This window comes from Chlorocebus sabaeus, chromosome 9 (assembly GCF_047675955.1).
Source record: "Chlorocebus sabaeus isolate Y175 chromosome 9, mChlSab1.0.hap1, whole genome shotgun sequence".
In the NCBI taxonomy this organism is placed as follows: Eukaryota; Metazoa; Chordata; class Mammalia; order Primates; family Cercopithecidae; genus Chlorocebus; species Chlorocebus sabaeus.
In genome coordinates this window covers 24,926,220-24,942,697 of record NC_132912.1, presented here as the reverse complement: position 1 = coordinate 24,942,697, position 16,478 = coordinate 24,926,220, and the positions used below count along the sequence as shown (strand labels likewise).

General features: G+C 40.0%; 1 protein-coding gene across 4 annotated transcripts in view; it reads left to right on the top strand.

The window, feature by feature from the left end:
• Positions 1 to 16,478, top strand: part of PRTFDC1 (phosphoribosyl transferase domain containing 1) — a 109,295-nt gene that overhangs the window by 11,382 nt on the left and 81,435 nt on the right. For all 4 annotated transcript variants that reach the window (XM_008002545.3, XM_073018803.1, XM_008002543.3 and 1 more), the window contains one exon: positions 4,260 to 4,443. In XM_008002545.3, coding sequence (XP_008000736.1) covers positions 4,260 to 4,443 — 184 coding nt within the window. The remainder of the gene's footprint in view (positions 1 to 4,259; positions 4,444 to 16,478) is intronic.

Below are 16,478 nucleotides of genomic sequence, written 5' to 3'. Positions count from 1 at the left end.
CAAACATTAGCATATTAAAAATACGGAAATTCCAGTCAAAAGTAAAGAAGAAGAAAGAAAAGAAACCTGGTTGACTTTAACAATTAAACCAACCATTTTTGTGCAAAGGGAGACTCTGGACTCAGTTTACCTATTTATAACGCTCAGAAGAGATTTCCCTTAACACCAGTTTGGGAAGCTCCTAATTTAAACAAATTCTTGCATTTCTTACCTGAATTTTCTAATTTTAAATTAATTTAAAATCAGTCAGAACATGATTGACTCCTGGGTAGGGTTACCCCAGCCTTTTCTTTGTACAAGAGAATCTGCCAGTGAACTTGTTAAAATGCATATTCTTAAGCTTTATGTCTAGAAATTTCAAATCGATATTCTAGAGTGGGGCCCAAGAATGTCTGTCTTCACCTTTAAAATAAATTTATAAGCCAGGGGCTATGGCATGCACCTATAATCCAGGCTACTCCGGAGGCTGAAATGGGGGGATCACTTGAGCCCAAAAATTTGAGACTAACCTGGGGTAGTCTCAAATAGTGAGATCTTGTCTCAAAAAAAAAAAAAAAAAAAAAAAAATTAAGATGTAATTTATAGGGCTGGGTGCAGTGGCTTGTTCCTGTAATCCCAGCACTTTGGGAGGCCGAGGCAAGAGGATTGTTTGAGCCAGGAGTTTGAGACCAGTCTGGGCAACGTAGTGAGAACCCATCTCTACAAAAAAATAAAAAACATTAGTCAGGCATAGTAACACAGGCCTGTAGTCGCAGCTACTTGGGAGGCTGAGGCAGGAGAATGGCATGAACCTGGGAGGTGGAGCTTGCATTGAGCCGAGATGGCACCACTGCACTCCAGCCTGGGTGACAGAGCCAGATCTCAAAAAAAAAAAAAAAAATTCACATACAAGTTTTGTGTGGACATATCTTTTCATTTCTCTTGGATGGACTTCTCAACGTGGAATTCTGGGTTTTCTGGTAAGTGTAAGAAACTGCCAGTTATTTTCCAAAGTGACTGCATTGCATTGTTACATTGCCACCAGCAGCGTATGAAGGTTTCAGTTTTTCCACATACTTGCCAACATTTAATATTGTCTGTCTTTTTGATTACAGCCATTCTTGTGGCTGTCTAATAGTATCTCACCATGGTTTTAATTTGTGTCTTCCTAATCATTAGTATACTTGTTAGCTATTCATATGTCTTCTTTGGAGAGAGGTCTTTTCGAGTCTTTTGCCAATTTTTAAATTCAACTGTCTTCTTATTGAACTGTAAGAGTTCTTTATATATTTTGGATAATAGTCCTTTATCAGATATATGATTTGCAAATATTTACTCCCAACCTATGGCTTGTCTTATTATTTTCTTACTGGTATCTTTTAAGAAGGATGTATGTCCTGCTGTTGTGGAGTGAAGTATTGTATATGTGTTAATTAGATTAATTAGATCCAGTCAGTTGATGGCGCTTCTCAGTTCAGCTATATGCTTACTGATTCTCTGACTATTGGATCTGTCAATTACTGATAGAGGGGATGTTAAAGTCTCCAAATAGTGGATTTGCCTGTTTCTCCTTGCAGTTCTATTAGGTTTTTGACACTTTGTTGTTAGGAGCATACATATTGGGAATTATGATGTCTCTTTTCAAAATTGACCTCCTTATTATTGTGTAATGATGCTCTTTATCCCTGTATATTCCTTACTCAGAAGTCTGCTCTGTCTGAAATTAAAATAGCTATTCCAACTTTCTTTTGATTAATGTTAGCATAGCATATCTTTCTCCATCCCTTTACTTTTAATCTATCTGTGTTTTTATATTTATATTTAAAGTGAGTTTCTTTTTTTTTTTTTTTTTTTTTGAGATAGAGTCTTACTCTGTCACACAGGCTGGAGTGCAGTGGTGCAATCTTGGCTCACTGCAACCTCCAACTCCTGGGTTCAAGCGATCCTCCTGCCTCAGTCTCCCAAGTAGCTGGGATTACAAGCATGCACCACCACACCTGGTTAATGTTTTGTATTTTTAGTAGAGATGGGGTTTCACGATGTTGGTCAGGATGGTCTTGATCTCCTGACCTGAAGGGATCTGCCTGCCCCGGCCTCCCAAAGTGCTGGGATTACAAGTGTAAGCCATAAAGTGAGTTTTTTGTAGGCAATATAGAGTTATATCTTTTATTGAATCCACCCTGACAGTCTGTCTTTTAATTGCTATATTTAGACCATTCATATTTAAAATAAGTATTGATATAATCAGTTTAGTACCCTATTTTCTATTCATTGCTGTTATTGTTTCCTTTTTTTGTCTTCCACTCTGTGAAATTCTACTTTTTTTTTTTTTTTTTTTTTTTTTTGAGACAGAGTTTCACTCTTGTCACCCAGACTGGAGTGCAATAGCACAATCTCACTGCAACCTCCTCCTCCTGGGCTCGAGTGATTCTCCTGCCTCAGCCTCCCGAGTAGCTGGGATTACAGGTGCACACCACCACACCCAGCTAATTTTTGTATTTTTAGTAGAGATGGGGTTTCACCATGTTGGCCAGGCTGATCTCGAACTCCTGACCTCAAGAGATCCGCCCACCTCACTGTGTGACTTCTGATGTCTGTGAGGTTTATTTTTCTCCTGTTTTTATTTTTAAGCCTCACTTACTAGGGATTGCCGTGTGTCTGAATAGTAGTGTTTGGCCTTCAATTGGTTAGAAGTTGTGCTCAAATACATCAAGCCAGTAAGTCTGCCACTCTCTGCCGATGGGGGTGCGTGGAGGCTTGAAAGTAGATTCAAATTTCCAACCATTTTCAAATCTTTCTGACTTTTACTTTCCCCGGAGCTTTCTTGTGCCTTCTCCGCACATGTACACAGCCTCCATTGTCCAGGGATGTGTGGGTGGCTTGAACTCGCTTTGCTGTGCTTATGTACAGCCTCTGGTCAATCGAGATGCATGAAGAACTTATTGTGTGCCCCTGTTCTATGACTGTCTAACCTCCTCCCTGGAACTTTCTATCAAATCCCCAGTCAGACTGCCAGTTCACTGCTCAGTGGGGACTGCACCTCATGATAATGGAGCCCTGCCACCAAGGTGACCATTTTAGCTTACAGTGTTCCCAATCAGGTGAGCTCCCTCTGGCCGTGCACCACCTGGATGGAACTACCTGTTTGAACAACAGAGCTGGGGATGGGGGCGGGGACGGGTGATAAAAGCATCCCCATGCAAGAATGCCCCAGACTCATGCTGTTTCCACCCAGTGTTCAGTGTTTTCAAAATCAAATGCTTCTCAGTTTGTTGTGTGCCTTTGGTTGATTTCCAACATGATGAGATGGTTGTTTTTGGCAGTTTTGACCAGTTTTCTAGTTACTTTTCTGGAGAGGATGTGTTCACCTCCTTACTTCATCATGTTGGAAACAAATGTTCCTTTTTGTTTTTTTTTTTTTTTTGAGATGGAGACTTGCTCCATCGTGCAGGCTGGAGTGCAGTGGTGCAATTTCAGCTCACTGCAACCTCTGCCTCCTCGGTTTAAGCGATTCCCCTGTCTCAGCTTCCTGAGTAGCTGGGATTACAGGCACCCGCCACCATGTCCAGCTAATTTTTGTATTTTTAGTAGAGACAGGGTTTCACCATGCTGGCCAGGCTGGTCTCGAACTCCTGTGCTTAAGTGATCCGCCCGTCTTGGCTTCCCAAAGTGCTGGGATTACAGGTGTGAGCCACTACTCTTGGCCCAAATGTTCCTTTTTAAGGAGCATGCCAGATATTTTGATGTACATTTTTTATGATCATATGTCTTCTTTAGAATTCAGTAAATACTGCCAGACGCAGTGGCTCATGCCTGTAATCCCAGCACTTTGGGAAGCCAAGGTGGCCAGGTCACCTGAGGTCAGGAGTTAGAGACCAGCCTGGCCAACATGGCAAAACCCCGTCTCTACTAAAAATACAAAAATTAGCTGGGTATGGTGGTGGGCGCCTGTAATCCCAGCCACTTGGGAGGGTGAGGCAGGAGAATCGCTTGAACCCAGTAGGTGGAGGTTGCAGTGAGTCAAGATCGTGCCACTGCACTACAGCCTGGGCAACACAGTGAGACTCCATCTTAAAAAAAAAAAAAAAGAAGTATATTTTGAACACCTTATGTTCAACCTTAACAAAGCTTTTCTATCTGCGGGTTTCTGTGTCCCAAGCTTTTCTCCACATTCCCCTGAGTAATCGAATATGTACAATAATACATCATGCATTTTTATTAAAGCAACATAAATACTCAGAAGTAGTTGTGCCTTAATATATGTTTTATCCTTCTTTCAGAATTGAGCGGCTGGCCAAAGATATTATGAAAGACATAGGATATAGTGACATCATGGTCCTGTGTGTGCTTAAAGGAGGTTACAAATTCTGTGCTGATCTCGTAGAACACCTTAAGAACATCAGCCGAAATTCAGATCGATTTGTCTCTATGAAGGTTGATTTCATCAGACTAAAAAGTTACAGGGTAAGTTACTGCAAGTTCCGTTTTATGATATTTCGATTTAACAATGCTTTAGGATAAAAGAATCAATAATGTTATGAAAATGAAGAGTACAATTTTTAAAAATGGAGATGAAAATGAAGGGTAGTTTTTTTTTTTTTTTTTTTTTTTGAGACAGAGTCTCGCTGTGTCGCCCAGGCTGGAGTACAGTGGCACGATCTCGACTTACTGCAAGCTCCGCCTCCTGGGTTCACGCCATTCTCCTGCCTCAGCCTGCTGAGTAGCTAGGACTACAGGCATACGCCACTGTGCCCGGCTAATTTTTTGTATTTTTAGTAGAGACAGGGGTTTCACCATGTTAGCCAGGATGGTCTGAATCTCCTGACCTCATGATCCACCAGTCTCAGCCTCCCAAAGTGCTGGGATTACAGGTGTGAGCCACTGCGCCCAGCCAGGGTAATTTTTTTTTAATTTGCAAGAATTAAAAAAAATTTACAACCTAACATAAGAATTCAAATGATATTATTTAGGGTGTGGGGTGGGGACCGTCTCTGTATTTTCACATATATGGGAGGACTCTGCAGTAATGATTTGTGCTTTCTTTTATGGTGATAAAGTGAGTGGTTATATCCTGGTGCCCAGCCCCACAACTGAGTGTGGTCAGAGTGTGAACACTGATTTGTTGTTTCTACTTTGGTTGTCACTGTGGGTCCTGGGGACCTGTGGGAGGGTGTCCAGCCCAGAGAGGAGTCTTAGTACCTGGGTGGCTGTAGTTGTGGCCTGGAACTAAAGAAGAAAAGACTGCAGGGACAGCACATTGCCAAGTGTGAGGAAACAAGGCCAGGGAGCTCCAGCAGAAGGCCTCTCCACCAGTTTACTCCATTAATCCTGGCTTTCTGTGGTCACCACTGGGCAGAATTAATGAAATTATTCTCCAAAGATGTTTCCTAACCAGATGCAGTGGCTCGTGTGTATAATCCCAACACTTCAGGAGGCCAAGGGCAGAAGGATCCCCTGAGGCCAGGAGTTCGAGACCAGCCTGGGCAACATAGTGAGACCCTGTCTATACAAAAAGAAAATTTGTAAAATTAGCTGAGTGTGGTGGCATATGCCTATGGTCCCAGGTACTCAAGAGGCTGAAGTGGGAGGATCACTTGAGCCCAGGAGACGGAGGCTGCAGTGAGCTATGATGGCACCATTGCACTCCAGCCTGGATGACAATGAAACCCTTGCCAAAAAAAAAAAAAAAAAAAAAAAAAAGCTGATGTTTCCTTAGTCTCCCTCCTCTTCCCTCTATGATGTTAACTTCTTTGATGTTTTTTGATTTAATGCATAGTAAAACGTTAAAAATAACTTACTATTGGATGAGGAGCCCTTGGAGTCAAACCATGAAAATATTCTCATTGACTAAACTAACTTGACACATTTTAATTCATGAATCACTCTTTGAATTGGCCTTCTATTGCTGTGTGGCAAACTCACCACAAACGTAGTGGCTTAAACCAACACACACATGTATTATCTTAAAGTTTCTGTAGGTCAGAAATCTGGGCATGGTGTAGCTAGGTTTTCAGCTCAGAACCTTACAGGGACGAAATCAATGTGTTAGTTGGGATTTTGACATCATCTGAGGCTTTCAAGATCACTGACTGTTGGCAAGCTCAGTTCCCATTTCCTTGTTGACTGTAGGCTGAAGTTGGCAGACTCTCCACTCCTAGGGGTTGTCCCCAGGTGTTTGCTTCAGTTACCACACAGATCGTTCACAATACCATTAGCTGTTGGCTTCTTCAAGTCTGATGGAATAATCTTAGCCCTTCTTTTAAAGCTCACCTGATTAGATCATGTTCACCCAGGCAACCTGCCTTCTGACGAACTCAGGATCTCCTGACTAGTCACCTAATCTTTGATGCGAATTCCCGCCACCTTTACAAGTCTTACCCACACTCAAGTGGAGAGGATTATGCAGGGTGTGTACACCAGGGGACCTTGGTCTTCAGGGCCACCAATCTGTCTTCCACATTCCTCATGTGACTCTCAGTTGGCTCAGTTCTAGAGCAGCTGGAAATTAGTTCTGATTTCTTAAGATACTCTGTGTTTTCCTGATGACCTCTCAGGCCAGAGTGAAGCTGGTTTTTGAAGACATCTTAGCTCTAATTTCTTAGTTTTATCTTCTCCTGAGAATTTTTTCTCTCTTTAGATTCTCTTCATTCTGGGTTAAATCCCTGTGCTTCCTTCTTACCAGATTTATCTCATTCACTTGGCCCTGACCCTTATTATATTTGTCCCTGGTTAGCAGCGTTTTAAAAACCTGTTAACATTTTCTTAAAAATTAAAGTTAGGTTTATTGAGCCATCATTTACATGCAGTAACATCCATCCTTTTTAGAGCTCAGTGAAGTTCAACAAATGTATATAATCATGTAAATCACCACAGTCAAGATATAGAACAGTTTCCTTAACAACACAAAGAATGCCCTTGTGTCCTTTGTAGTCAACCTCCTAAACTCTCAAGCCCCGGAAACCACAGATACGTTTTCTTTACCTAAAGTTTTGCCGTTTCCAGAATGTCTTATAAATGTAATCATATATCATGTAGCTTTAGTAAATCCATAAATCATAACATAGTGCATTCATCCATATTGTGTGTGTTGTCAATGAAAAGAGTCAAACTCTGTAAAATATTTCAACAGGTTTATTCTGAGCCAAATATGAGTGACAAGTAGCCTGTGACACAGCCCTCAGGAGATCCTGAGAACATGCGTCCAAGGTGATCAGTGCACAACTTGGTTTTACACATTTTAGGGAGACAGAAATTATCCATGAATACATGTACGGTGTACATTGGTTCGGTCTGGACACCTGGGACAACTGGAAGTGGCGGCTTCCAGATCATGGGTCGATTATAAGATTTTCTGATTGGCAATTGGTTGCAAGGGTCATCATCAATAGAAAGGAATGTCTGGATTATGATAAGGGGTTGTGGAGGAGGCCAAGGTTTAATCATGCAGATGAAGCCTTCAGGGAGCAGGCTTCAGAGAGAATAGATTGTAAATGTTTCTTATCAGACCTAAGGGGTCTATTCTATCAGCAATTCCTAAAGGGAGGAGGGCATCATGAGGCATGTCTGGCTGCTTCTTCCCATCATGGCCTGAACGAGTTTTTCAGGTTAACTTTGGAATGCCCTTGCTGAGAGGAGGGGTTCATTCCCCATGGTTGGGGGACTTAGAATTTTATTTTTGGTTTACAGTATCAGTAGTTCTCCTCCTCCTCCTCCTCCTTCCCCCCCCCTTCTTCTTTTCTTCTTCTTTTTTCTTTTGTGTGTGTGTGTGTCCAGTAGAATTTGATTATATAGATAGAGTGCAGTTTGTTAGTCCATTCATCAGCTGAAGGATATTTGGGTTGTTTCTATTTTGGAGCAATTAGAAGTAAAGCTGCTATAGATATTCATGTGCAGGTATTTGTGTACTTATGACTTCACTTCCCTTAAGTAAATATTTAGAGGCAAGATGGAAGGTCATATGATGAATGTATATAAGAAATTACCTGTCCAGGTGCAGTGGCTCATGCCTGTAATCCTAGCACTTTGGCAGGCCGAGGTGGGTGGATCACCTGAGGTCAGGAGTTCAAGACCAGCTTGGTCAACATGGTGAAACCCCATCTCTACTAAAAATACAAAATTAGCCAGGCGTGGTGGCACGCACCTGTAATCCCAGCTACTCAAGAGGCTGAGGCAGGAGAATCACTTGAACCTGGGAGGCAGAGGTTGCAGTGAGCCGAGATCGTGCCACTGTACTCCAGCCTGGGCAACAGAATGAGACTCCATCTCAAAAAAAAAAAAAAAAAATTGCCAACTTTTCCCAAAGGATTGAATCATTTTGAATTCCTGCCAGCAGTATGTGACAGTTCCTGTTACTCCATATTTTCAACAGCACTTAGTATTATCAGTTTTTGCTTATTTTTTTCTTGATTTTACCTGTTCTAATAGGTGATATCGTATTGTGGTTTTAATTTGCATTTCCCTAATAAATAATTATCTGAACATAGTTACATTTGCTGGTTTGCTATTCATATAGCTTTTTTGATGACGTGTTTGTTCAACTATCTTACCCATTTAAAAAACTGCATTGATTTCTTATTATTGTGTTTGAGAGTTTTATATTGGCCATGAATTTTTTATTAGATATGAGTTTTGATATATTTTCCAGTCAGTGAGATTTTTTCGTTTTGTTTTTCAAAAAGCATAATTAAATTTTTTTTTAAGTCCAGTTAATCTAGTGTTTCTTTTTGTGGATCATGCTTTTGGTGTACCTAAGAAATCTGCCTAACTCAAGATCACAAAAATTTTCTCCTTTTTAAAAAAAAAAAAAAGTTTCATAGTTTTAGATTTAAATTTAGGTCTATGAGACATGTCATGTTAATTTTTTACTATGATATAAGGTATGGATTGCAATTCCTTTTGTTTTCAGTTTTGCATGAAGTGTTTGATTATTCCAGGATTATTTGCCAAAAAGACGATCCTTTTCCATGGAATTGCTTTTGATCTTTTCATGAAAATCAGCCTACTTTATAGGTGTATGTGGGTCTATTTCTGGACACTATCAGGTCTGTTCATCTACGTTGTCACTGCTTTGATTACTGTAACTTTATAATAACTCTGTAAATTAAGTAGTGTGTGTCCTCCAACTTTGTTCTTGGCTATTCTTGTTCTTTGTCTTTCCTTATAAATTTTAAGATCAGGTAGCTGATTTCTACAAAATAACACCTTCGAATTTCATCAAGATTGCTTTGAATCTATAGATCAATTTGGGGGGATTGACATTGTAACACTATTTAGTCTTCCATTCCACGAACACAGTGTATCTCCTAATTTATTTAGATCTTATTTCAGTGTTTTTTAGTTTTCAAGTGTCAGATCTTAGACATATTTGGTTAGATATATACTTATATATTTAATGATTTTGATCCTATTATATTCAGTAAGTTTTTCTTTGAATTTCAAGTTCCAATTATTTATGGATAATATTTAGAAATACTATTAATTTTGCATATTGAATCCTATGACTTATGAAACTCACTTATGAGTTCTAATAGCTTTTTCATAGATTCTTGTGGGTTTTCTATGAAGATAATAATTTCTTCTTTAAATAGAGATGATTTTGCTTATTCCTTTATACTTATAGACCTTGTATTTCTTTTTGTTGCATGATCGTGCCAGTTAGGACCTCCCGTACACTCCTGAATAAGAATGGTGGAAGAAAACATCCTTGCCTTGTTTTCAATCAGCATAATACTGACTGTTGGTTTTTACAAGATGTTCTTTATCAGGTTAAGGAAGTTCCTTCTATTCCTAGTTTTCCAAGTGGTTTTTTGGTATTTTCTTAAAAAATTATGAATGAATAACATCAGTGTTTTTTCTAGATATGTTGGTATGGTAAAATACATTGATTGGTTTTCTTATGTTGGACTATCTTTCCATTAATATAGTATAATGACATATTATCCTTTTCATATATTGCTGGATTCAACTTGCTAATTTTTTTGAGGAATTTTACATTTAAGTGCTTGGAGGATATTAAACCATGGCTTTCTGTTTTTGTTTGTTTTTTTCTTGTAATGCCTTTTTCTGGTTCTGGTATCAGGCTTATATTTGTCTCATAAAATAAGTTGGGAAGTATTTTCTTCTCATCTTTTTTTCAGAAGAGTTTATGTAGAATTAGTACTAAGTCATCTGTGGTATTTGGTAGAATTCACCAGTAAAACCATCTTGACATGGAGTTTTCTTTGTCAGAAGATTTTTTTAATTGGAATTAAATTGATTTCGTAGATACAGGAGTATTCAGGCTAGTAGTTTTCTTGAGTGAATTTTAATAGTTTGTGTCTTTCAAGGCATTTGCCATTTTATCTAAGTTTTTACATTTCTGGACGTAAAGTTGTTTATAATATTCCCTTACTACCTTTAATGCCTCTCTTTTATTCCTGATATTATTAAATTGTATCTTCTGTCTCTTTCCTTTTCTTCACTAGTATGCCTAAAGGTTTTTCAATTGTTTTTATTCTTTCAAAGAACCAATTTGTTGCTTCCTTGATTGTCTCTTTTGTGTTAATGTTTTCAGTTTCATTGATTTATGCTTTTATGTCATTTCCTTCCTTCTATTTGTTTTGGGGTTAATTTTCTTTTATTTTCCTAGTTTCATAAAACGAAAGTTGAGTCATAGGTTTGAGATTTTCTTATTTTCTAATACAAACATATAATGCTGTAAGTTTTCCTTTAAGTACTTCTTTAGCTACCTCTATACATTTTGATATATTGTGTTCATTTTCATTCAATTCAAACTATTTTCTAATTTTCTCTTTCACTCATTGGTTGTCTCATGTGGTTTGATTTTCAAGTATTTGGGGGATTTTCCATAGATAATTCCTGTACTGTTTCCAGTTGAATTCTGTTGCAGAAACTATATTTTGTATGATTCCAATTCTTTTAAATTTTTTGACGCTTGTTCTATGCCCAGAATATATTTGATATTGCTGAAACTATCACCATTGTAATCCATGTCAAATTAAATACCACTATTTCTTTCTAATTTCTCATGCCTTTTCCTTGTGTATTTCTCTGAACAGCACCTCTTAAGGGTGACCACTGAAAAAATAGGAATGTTATTTATAACTTTTCAGCCAGTAAAGAGGACAAAAAGGAATAAAGGAAACTCCAAACTTGATTAATTCAATAGTAGACACAAAATAAGAAACAGGTAGCGTTATTATATTTGTATGACAGATAATGAAACAGAGACCTGAGATGTTCAGTAACATGCCCAAGGTCAAGCAGCATGTAAGTGGTGGATCTAGTATTTAAATCTCAGTTCAACGCCAGAGCCCAAGATTGTGACCACTGGAGCGTACAGTCTCCCTAGAGATGTGTTGAGATAAATTAGGCTAAAAGGAAGAACATTTGACCAAATGAATCAGCATTATTTTTTCTTGAGCTTTATTTTGACGTTTACCTAACCCAACTAAGCAAGCTTTTATAATTGCTGGAAGAATGACAATATCCATAAATAGACAATTGCCTGCTTTTTTTTTCTGAAATGTTTTATATGTTGAATTAATAAGCTATGAAGAAGTACCTTCTAAGAAAATGAATATTAATATTAACACTGGGTTTTTCTGTAAATTATGGAACACTATGCTTTTCTTTTCCTCTTTCTGCTCTGCACCGTGGAGATATTCCACAAGACATGAATTTTCACTCTACCTGCTTGTTTTCTGGATTCACTTAAAGCTTGCTTGCTGCTTTTGGGAGGCCAAATCCAGAAAAATTCAAAAAGAACCTTGAGCTTCAGGCTTCATACTAACTCCTGAGCTTATAGAGACTCGAATTAAAGAGAAACAGGCGTAATTCAGCAGCCCCTTGAGATACCCGATTGCGTGTGTGTGTTTAGAGGCAGGGTCTCGCTCCGTCACGCAGGCTGTGTGGTCATAGCTCACTACAACTTCAACCTCCCTGGGATCAAATGATCCTCCTGCCTCAACTTCCCAAATAGCTAGGACTGCAATCAGATTTAGTGTGTTTTGAGAAAGCTCTATCAGGGTAGAAGTGGGAGGCCTTTTGGGATATCTATTCTAAGGGACTTTGAGTGAAGAAACAGGAGGATTTGAGGGAAGTATTGTTAGGTGCCAGCAAGTGACTTTTTAGACAGCTTTTTTGTATGTGGATGCATTATTTGCCAAGTTTCTCCCCTTTATTCCCTCTCAAATGTTGCCCTGGTTTAAAAGCTCATTAATTTATATGCAATCCAATGTGAGGATAAAGGGTAATTCAGAGGTGCAACATTCTGATCTCATTGTTTTCCACCAATTTGGTTAGCTAACCTCTGCACAAAGTACAGTCTTCAAATTACAACTTCAAGGCTTTAAAAATTGAGGATGAATTTTATTTTAGGCAGGCCACAGTTGCCCTAGATCCCGCCCCATGTTGTTTGAATGTGCCCTGCTTTGTATGAATAATCCCTGCATGTTGGCAACACCAAGAGATTTTTTGGAGCTCAAATACAACTCACAGCGTAACCACAGTAGGGCTGAGAGATTTGCCACGCAGGGGATGTGGGCCCCTGGGGAAACTGGCGTTCGTATTAAAGAAGCTCATTAGAGCTAAGGGTTAGCCACAAACCTGCTCCCTTGAGGGGAGAGAAACGCTAAATACATTTTTTCTCTCTCATTCCCACAGTTCAGAACAAAGGGTTTAAATCAGTCAGCTCTTGTTATCTGTGCTAGTGAGGAACGGGAACAGAATGGATAAGCCAGGTCCAGTGTCTTCAGTTTTAGTGAGTAGTCTTCACCCTATACCAAGGTGAACTTTTGCTGAACTGTTTCCAAGTAGCAAGGGTGTCTGGAATTGAAAGCCTCCTTTTCTTCTTTTTTTTTTTCTTGAGACAGAGTCTCGCTCTGTCACCCAGGCTGGAGTGCAGTGGCGCGATCTCGACTCACTGCAAGTTCCGCCTCCTGGGTTCACACCATTCTCCTGCCTCAGCCTCCTGAGTAGCTGGGACTATAGGCGCCCACCACCACGCCCGGCTAATTTTTTGTATTTTTAGTAGAGACAGCGTTTCACCATGTTAGCCAGGATGGTCTTAATCTCCTGACCTCGTGATCTGCCTGTCTCGGCCTCCCAAAGTGCTGGGATTACAGGTGTGAGCCCCCATCTCAGCCGAAAGCCTCCTTTTCTTGGCTGGGCACAGTGACTCACACCTGTAATCCCAGCACTTTGGGAGGCCGAGATGGGCTGATAATCTGAGGTCAGGAGTTCGAGGCCAGCCTGGACAACATGGTGAAACCCCATCTCTACTAAAAATACAAAAATTAGCTGGGTGTGGTGGTGGGCACATGTAATCCCAGTTACTTGGGAGGCTGAGGCAATAAAATCGCTTGAATCCGGTAGGTGGAGGTTGCAGTGAGCTGAGTTCACGCCACTGCACTCCAGCCTGGGTGACAGAGCAAGACACCATCTTAAGAGAAAAAAGAAAAAGAAAGCCTCGTTTTCTTTTTGAGACAGGAAATCTGTTTTTAGCAGAGTCTCACCTTGGGCTTTGGGTGAGGAAAAAAGACTCCAATTCTTTGAAGATAGGAGAAGAGTTCCTCAGATTTTGGGGGTGTTAGATGGGTCCAAAGCAGGTTTATAGGTACACATGCACACACACATATATGTTTTTAAGTAAAAATGGAGAAGAAAAATAAAGAAATAGGAAAGTAGAAGAAAATAAAGGAATAGAAGAAGGAAGATGAGAGACCAAAAAAATTCTAAAACTTACCATATTTCTTTAAATCTAAAGACATCATAGATTGTTACTTTATGTACCACTATGAAATAAAAAATGCTCTAAATTAAGCCATGACTTGACATGGATTGTATGTAAGATGCATCTTGATTTGGGAGATATTATAATATAACACAAAATGTGTAACTTGGAGTTAGTGAAAATTGGTAGCTCCTCCTCTTTTTCAGTAATCTTATTTGCAAGTGTTCGAATAGCTGAAATATAACAGAAAACATTGTCTTTACTCTTTGGTCATTTAAAAATCTTGAGTCCTGTGCCAGGCGCGGTGGCTCATGCCTGTAATCCCAGCACTTTGGGAGGCCGAGGCAGGCAGATCACAGGGTCAAGAGATCGAGACCATCCTGGCCAACATGGTGAAACCTCGCCTCTACTAAAAATACAAAAATTAGCTGGGTGTGGTGGTGTGCGCCTGTAGTCACAGCTACTTGGGAGGCTGAGGCAGGAGAATCCCTTGAACCCGGGAGGTGGAGGTTGCAGTGAGCCAAGATGGCACCACTGCACTATAGTCTGGGGACAGAGTGAGACTCTGTCTCAAAAAAAAAAAAAAAACAATCTTGGGTCCTGCAATGTCACTTCAATACTCTTTTGCAAACAGTTGGATATTTCCTTTGAAGCTACAGATTTTTTCCATGTTAGTGTCTAAAATATTTTTTAACGTCCTCAAAATATTTTTGCAAACTTCAAAGGGGGAGTTATTAACTAAAGAGTAAGTCAGGAATAGGCCTGGGTAGTTTGAATCAGTTCACGTAAATCATTAAAAATTAATCAGAAGTCTTTACGAAAACCAGAACATAATTTCTATGTGCCCTCTGGATAGAAACGCTGAAATATCTGTCTTGTTCCTGTGTGTACTGAAACAAAGAGTGTTGATGGACCTGTTTTCTCTTTGACTTTTGGGTTTTAAGAGATATTTACTATGGGCTTTCAGCAGGGCATGGATGAAGAAAATTGGCATGAAACAAATATCTAGTTTGGCCTAAAAAAGAGATCATCTAGCATTGCTCTAAGCAAGTTTACTCTGAGATAGTTAATTCTATGAAGTGAAATATTTTTTTTTAAGTGAAACTAAAGCCCATTTATGTAATACGGTTGATCTCAATATTTTTTGTTATCACTCCTTACAGCCTTTTTATTTTATAAATAGCCATGCATATTCTTAATATATTCTTTATATTCAAATTTAGTTCTCTATAGAGATTCTCGTTAGAGTTTTTTTCCTTATGAAAAGCAGACACTGAGAGGGAAAATAAGAGAATGATGCAGAAGTAATTATGAGATTATAGCGTCAATCCAGTGTTGAGAGATCACTCTGGGGACAGAGCTGTGCTTAACTCAGCTGACTGCAACAGGCTGGGGTTGAATCCAGGACCAGGAACATGACCCAGCCCTGGAGCAGACATATCAGGGAATGGACTCACTCTGCTACAGATGCGAGTTGAAGTCCAGTGCAGCAGGGGTCATAAGTAGTTGAAAGATGGATGAAATGGCCAGGCGCAGTGGTTCATGCCTGTAATCCCAGCACTTTAGGAGGCCGAGACGGGCAGATCACTTCAGCTCCGGAGTTCGAGACCAGCCTGGGCAACATGGTGAAATGCCAGCTCTACTAAAAATATAAAAATTAGTCAGTTGTGGTGGCAGGCGCCTGTAGTCCCAGCTACTCAGGAGACTGGGAAGGTTGCAGTGAGCTGAAATTGCGCCACTGCACTCCAACCTGGTTGACAGAACGAGACTCCATCTCACAAAAAGATGGATGAAAGATCACAACCTTCAGAACTCCAAGCCAGTATCAGGTATTAGGTAGCCAGTATCAGCCCACCTATGTATGTTGGTACCACTCCTAATAAAAAATAATATTCACTGACTACTTAGGGCCAACTATTGTTCTAAGTGCTTTATATCTATTAGCTCATTAAGCCCTTGCAAGATCCTTATAAAGTTTCACAGGTGAGGACATAGAGGCCAGAGGGGTTAGCTGAGTTCCCAAGGACACACGGCTAGGAAGTGGCAGTCTGTATGACGTCCAAACCAGGTCCTTTAACACCACGTCTGTCTCCTGGATCTATGGAAGAGGAAAAGGACTGCAGTCCCTAGGAGGTGGACTGGCAGGAGAAGAAAGCCCCCCAGTTCTGCAGGAATGCTGGGCAAGCTCCCAGGAAGGGACGTGGGCACACGGCAAGGGACAAATCCAGAGGACACAGTGGATACTGCAACTTGGGAACAGAGCAGAAGAACCAAAACCATGGTGAGAGGCATAACATTCAGTGGCTGGGCATCAGACTCCAGTTGGCTGCCTAGCGGTTCCAGAGAGTTCCAGCCCCAGCTAAGGTCGAATTTCTTCCTAGCGATTTGATGAGGTCGAGCCAGTAGGTGAGGTGGGGATAGGATAGGGAGCAAGTGACTTAACAGTTAGGAGGGAAGAAGCTGGAAACTAGGAAGGGTCAGACCCACAAGAAAGTGTGCGTGTTATTAGCATTAATCACAACAGATGCCTGAAGATTTCGGTTGTATTTCATGTTCTCTGCATTTCCTCCGTTTATCGTTTGAGAGCTTGCTGGTCCCATGAAACTTAAGCATGCTATGTATACATACAAAAAGTATGCTTGTATTAATCTGTTCTCATGCTGCTAATAAATACATAACCGAAACTGGGTAATTTATAAAAGAAAGAGGTTTATTTGTTTTTATTATACTTTAGGTTCTAGGGTTCCTGTGCACAATGTACAGGTTT